General features: G+C 52.7%; 1 protein-coding gene across 1 annotated transcript in view; it reads right to left on the reverse strand.

Moving 5' to 3' along the window:
• Positions 1–4,134, reverse strand: part of LOC311376777 (serine/threonine-protein kinase Nek10-like) — a gene marked incomplete at both ends in the record, with an annotated part of 8,967 nt that extends 4,833 nt beyond the window's left edge. Inside the window, 8 exons of the mRNA XM_084491250.1 lie at positions 264–309; positions 1,012–1,149; positions 2,082–2,210; positions 2,438–2,540; positions 2,934–2,998; positions 3,104–3,181; positions 3,382–3,443; positions 4,004–4,134. Coding sequence (XP_084347376.1) covers positions 264–309; positions 1,012–1,149; positions 2,082–2,210; positions 2,438–2,540; positions 2,934–2,998; positions 3,104–3,181; positions 3,382–3,443; positions 4,004–4,134 — 752 coding nt within the window. The remainder of the gene's footprint in view (positions 1–263; positions 310–1,011; positions 1,150–2,081; positions 2,211–2,437; positions 2,541–2,933; positions 2,999–3,103; positions 3,182–3,381; positions 3,444–4,003) is intronic.
• Between the last annotated feature and the right edge of the window lie 251 nt (positions 4,135–4,385).

A 4,385-nucleotide genomic window follows, 5' to 3' on the forward strand; every position in this document is an offset into this window, starting at 1 on the left:
TTGGACTCCATTGGCCGGCAGCGCGGACGAGACGTCTAGTGTTCTATATACATCTATGGATCCAACCCCGTAGCCATGGTGGGAGGTCTACGGTACATAGATGTAGGTGGCCCTCCAATACGCTTGTGTGGCTGGTGGTGAATGACCTCATACTTGGTTGCAATTTTTTTTTTTTTAAGGGCCAACAATTGACCCTTTAAATTGAATGCATTTGTGATGCCAACAATCGTGATTATCGTGTGGAAATTGCGCTCCGTCCTCACCTTCTAGAAACGTCTTGTAGTATTTGACAATGTTCGGATGAGCCATCTACAGAACGAGAACACAGAGAGCTTGCGTTCATTCGATTAACGAGGACACATTATTCACTACTGTTTTGTAGATTAACCCGACACTTTCAAAGGGATTTACATTGAATTGCTTTAAATATATATACGTTATGGATTCATTCATTCCTGCTTATTCATGAATGAGCAGGTAGCGGTTAGGCGGTCTTAGGCCCCGTCCCAATACCTCCCCTAACCCTAGATCTTTGCCCTAACCCTAGATTTTGCGCGTTCTCGTGTAGGGGGTAGGGTGTCCCATTACTGTAGGGAGCTAAGGGGGGAGAGTGCTATTTTGCCCTCATAATCAACCCTCAAGACGTAGTGAGGTCCGATGCAGGCTTAAAACAAAGTGGAAGATTTACTGTTGAGGGCACTCCAAACCAAGTGGAGGTTTTAAGGGGGGGAGAAACGGGACAGGGCCGTAATGTGCGCCCTTACTGTATGTCGTACGTCCTTGCACTTAAAGATAGTCCTTAGTTTATCGTGTTGCATCTTATCCTAGCCATCAGCGATGCATTGCTGTCTCTCTTTCTGCTGACAAACGTACTGATTGTACGTCGCTTTTGGATAAACGCGTCGGCTGGGATGCAGGGATGCCTACAGGTGTAATCAGTCATCATGTGGATGATGCTGACCCAGCCACTAGACTCCAGACACGGCGTGTGTTGTAATGTAAAAGCAGCACCTGCTCTCTGACGATGGTGAGCTCAGAGATGATGTCCTCCACCGCGCGGTCCCGGGAGCGCTTGTCCTTCCCGAAGGCCGTGCCGAGGAGGTTCACCTCCTTCAGGGCCAGCAGGTTCTGACCACACTGCTTGCGCACCTGTGGCCACGGACACACACACACACACACACACACACACAGGCACACACAGGCACGCACGTACGTACGCACACACACACACAGGCACAGGCACACGCACGCATACGTACGCACACACACACACACACGCACAGGCACACACAGGCACAGGCACACGCACGCATATGCGCGCACACACACACGCACACATAGGCACACACGTACGTACGCACACACGCACGCACAGGCACGCACACACAGGCACAGGCACAGGCACACGCACGCATATGCGTGCACACACACACACACACACACCCATGCACGCACAGGCACACGCGCGCATGCACGCACACAGGCACGCACACACGATTGATCTGTCAATGCATTTTCAAGTATTCTTTACTTTCTCTTCTTTTAAATGCTAACTTCTGTGATTGTTTTGTTGATGTGCGGCGCCGCCCAGCCACTGCTAGCCGTCCCCGGGAGGAGGAATGCCCTCGGTGTGTCCCCTCCTGTACCGGTTCACCTTGCACCGTTTTTTTCCTGGTCTGTTTGAAGGCTCAGGGTGAAGGACTGTGGTTTAACCAGGGCCTAAGACCACCAGTACCTATCACAAAGACCCAGAGACTGAGGTGGTAGGGGTGGATGTAGGGGTAGCCCCTAATGAAGACCCAGAGACTGAGGTGGTAGGGGTGGATGTAGGGGTAGCCCCTAATGAAGGCCCAGAGACTGAGGTGGTAGGGGGGGACGTAGGGGTAGCCTGGGTAGGGGTGGACGTAGGGGTAGCCTGGGTAGGGGTGGACGTAGGGGTAGCCTGGGTAGGGGTGGACGTAGGGGTAGCCTGGGTAGGGGTGGACGTAGGGGTAGCCTGGGTAGGGGTGGACGTAGGGGTAGCCTGGGTAGGGGTGGACGTAGGGGTAGCCTGGGTAGGGGTGGTGGACGTAGCCTGGGACCTTGAAGACGCTGCCGAAGGCCCCGGTGCCGAGGTGGTCCAGCACCGCGTAACCGTTGATGACTCTGATCGGCGGGCAATTCTGATTGGAGGACTCGATGCCCTCCCTTAGAGCCCAGAGCTCCTCCTCCTGCAACACATCACAGCCAATCAGCACACACCTGAGCAGAACTAGACCCCGATGAGACCACTAGCACAGAGTAGGACAGCATAGATGAGACGCAACTTCAATAAAGTAGAATAGAGTACAATAGAATAGCATAGAGTAGAATATAACAGGATATAAGTGTGAATCAGACTAATAGACTAATGAAAAAGAGCAGCATATACCTAAATAAAGTAAAAAGTTCTTCTTACAGTGTAGAGGGAGACGGCGGCCTGCAGTGGTTGGTAGGCGGTGAGGTCTCGGACGTAATGTCCAACATCAATAAACATCTCAAAGAGCTCTGTGGGAAACAGCCTGCAACGGAAACCGACCGGGATTCCTCAGGCGCAGAACGGCTCCCAAACAAACGCTCCTAGTGTCAACAGTGAGCTCTCCTCTCCTACTGCACATCATGAAATGGCTCATCTTGCATACGGCTTGCAGACTAGACTAAGACGACTGAGTCCGTCAAACATGAGGCAGGGATAGAGCCTCGTATTTTTAAGTACTGACCAAAATGAAATTTTTGGTGGCCAAAATATAAACTGTAAAATGTGAAAGTGATGTGGTGTTTCCTGAAGGCATTGTTGTATTGTTTCTAGGGCTGGACATCGCCACTGACTTCTCAAAACCTGAAAGCAACAGCAGAAAATAAATGCTGCCGTGTACGGCGTGTGTCCGGTGTGACAGCTTGTGTGACATCATCACCTCCTGAAGAGCGCTCGGTTCCTCTCCACGCTGAAGAGGAAGCGTAGCGTCCGGAAGGCGTAGCACTGCAGCGGAACCAGACAACACACACACACGTTCATCCCCTCACCACGTCATCACGCTCACGGCCCTCTACGGTGGTGAACCCCGTCCCCCCTGGGGGGCCCTACCTGGAGAGAGGCTGCCTCTGCTGCTGCCGGGTCCTGGGGCACCAGAATCAGCTTAGCGACCACGTAGATGGCGTTCTCCTGAAAGCACATGGATTCACCCGGTGCGGTTCTGTCACACCACCGCTACAGTACGTCACCGTTACCATCGGTTCAGGGTTGACTGTTTGGTCGTTGGGCAGACGCTTCTACCCAAGGTCCCCTTGCCTTCCTGCCCGGCGTGTCCTCCCTGGTTCTACCCGGTCCAGAGTGGGTAGGGTCAGGGGTTAGTCTCATCTTACCTGAACCAGGTGGTAGGCATTGGAGTCGTCCAGGGCAAGCTCCGTCAGAGCTGCACAGCATGCTGGGAAACGAAGGACGCAGGAATCATGAATATGCTTTACATAAATTGTACATAGGTTTGTTTTCCCGTTAGTAATGGCTTGTTATGCTGATGCTGAGTTTTAGCTTTTTTCCATTTCCCCACGAGGGTGAGAGAAAGCGTACTAGAATAAAACCATTTCCAGGTAACCCCTCCCTGGTGGATGGCTTTGGTGCAACCCTGAGAAACGTTCTACTTCCATGTTCTCTGATCGAGTTAAAAAAACGCAGTAGAACATTAATGTACTGCATTTATAGAGAGCTGTTCTAACCAGCGGTCAGTCAAAGCGCTGTACAATACTGCCTAACATTCACCCATTCATACACACATTCACACACTGACGGCGGAGCTGGGAGCCAGGGTGAGGCGTCTCGCTCGGGGACACTCACACACTAGCAGGAGACGGGAATCGAACTAGCGACCTTCCGGACACCAGCCGACCTGCTCTACCCCCTGAGCCACATGCCTGCGGACTTGGCTCTTATTGAGTTTAGAGTTTAGAGCTTCTGATGGAGCGTGGGGTTCAGGAGGACCCGTCTCACCGGACTGCAGGGCCAGGGCGCCGGCCCTCTGCTCCGTGGGGGGCAGCTGCTCCTGTCTCTGGAGGCGGCCCGCCACGTCGGAGCCGGAGAGGGTCTCCGTGGACGGGCGGTCGGACATGAACGTCCCCTCGCTGGAACACAGAACACATCACCACACACACAGTCAGACACAGAACACATCACCACACACACAAACAGTCAGACACAGAACACATCACCACACACACAAACAGTCAGACACAGAACACATCACCACACACAAACAGTCAGACACAGAACACATCACCACACACACACAAACAGTCAGACACAGAACACATCACCACACACACACAAACAGTCAGACACAGAACACATCACCACACACAAACAGTCAGACACA

This window comes from Micromesistius poutassou, assembly GCF_964030765.1.
Source record: "Micromesistius poutassou genome assembly, contig: SCAFFOLD_6435, whole genome shotgun sequence".
NCBI classification, from domain to species: Eukaryota; Metazoa; Chordata; class Actinopteri; order Gadiformes; family Gadidae; genus Micromesistius; species Micromesistius poutassou.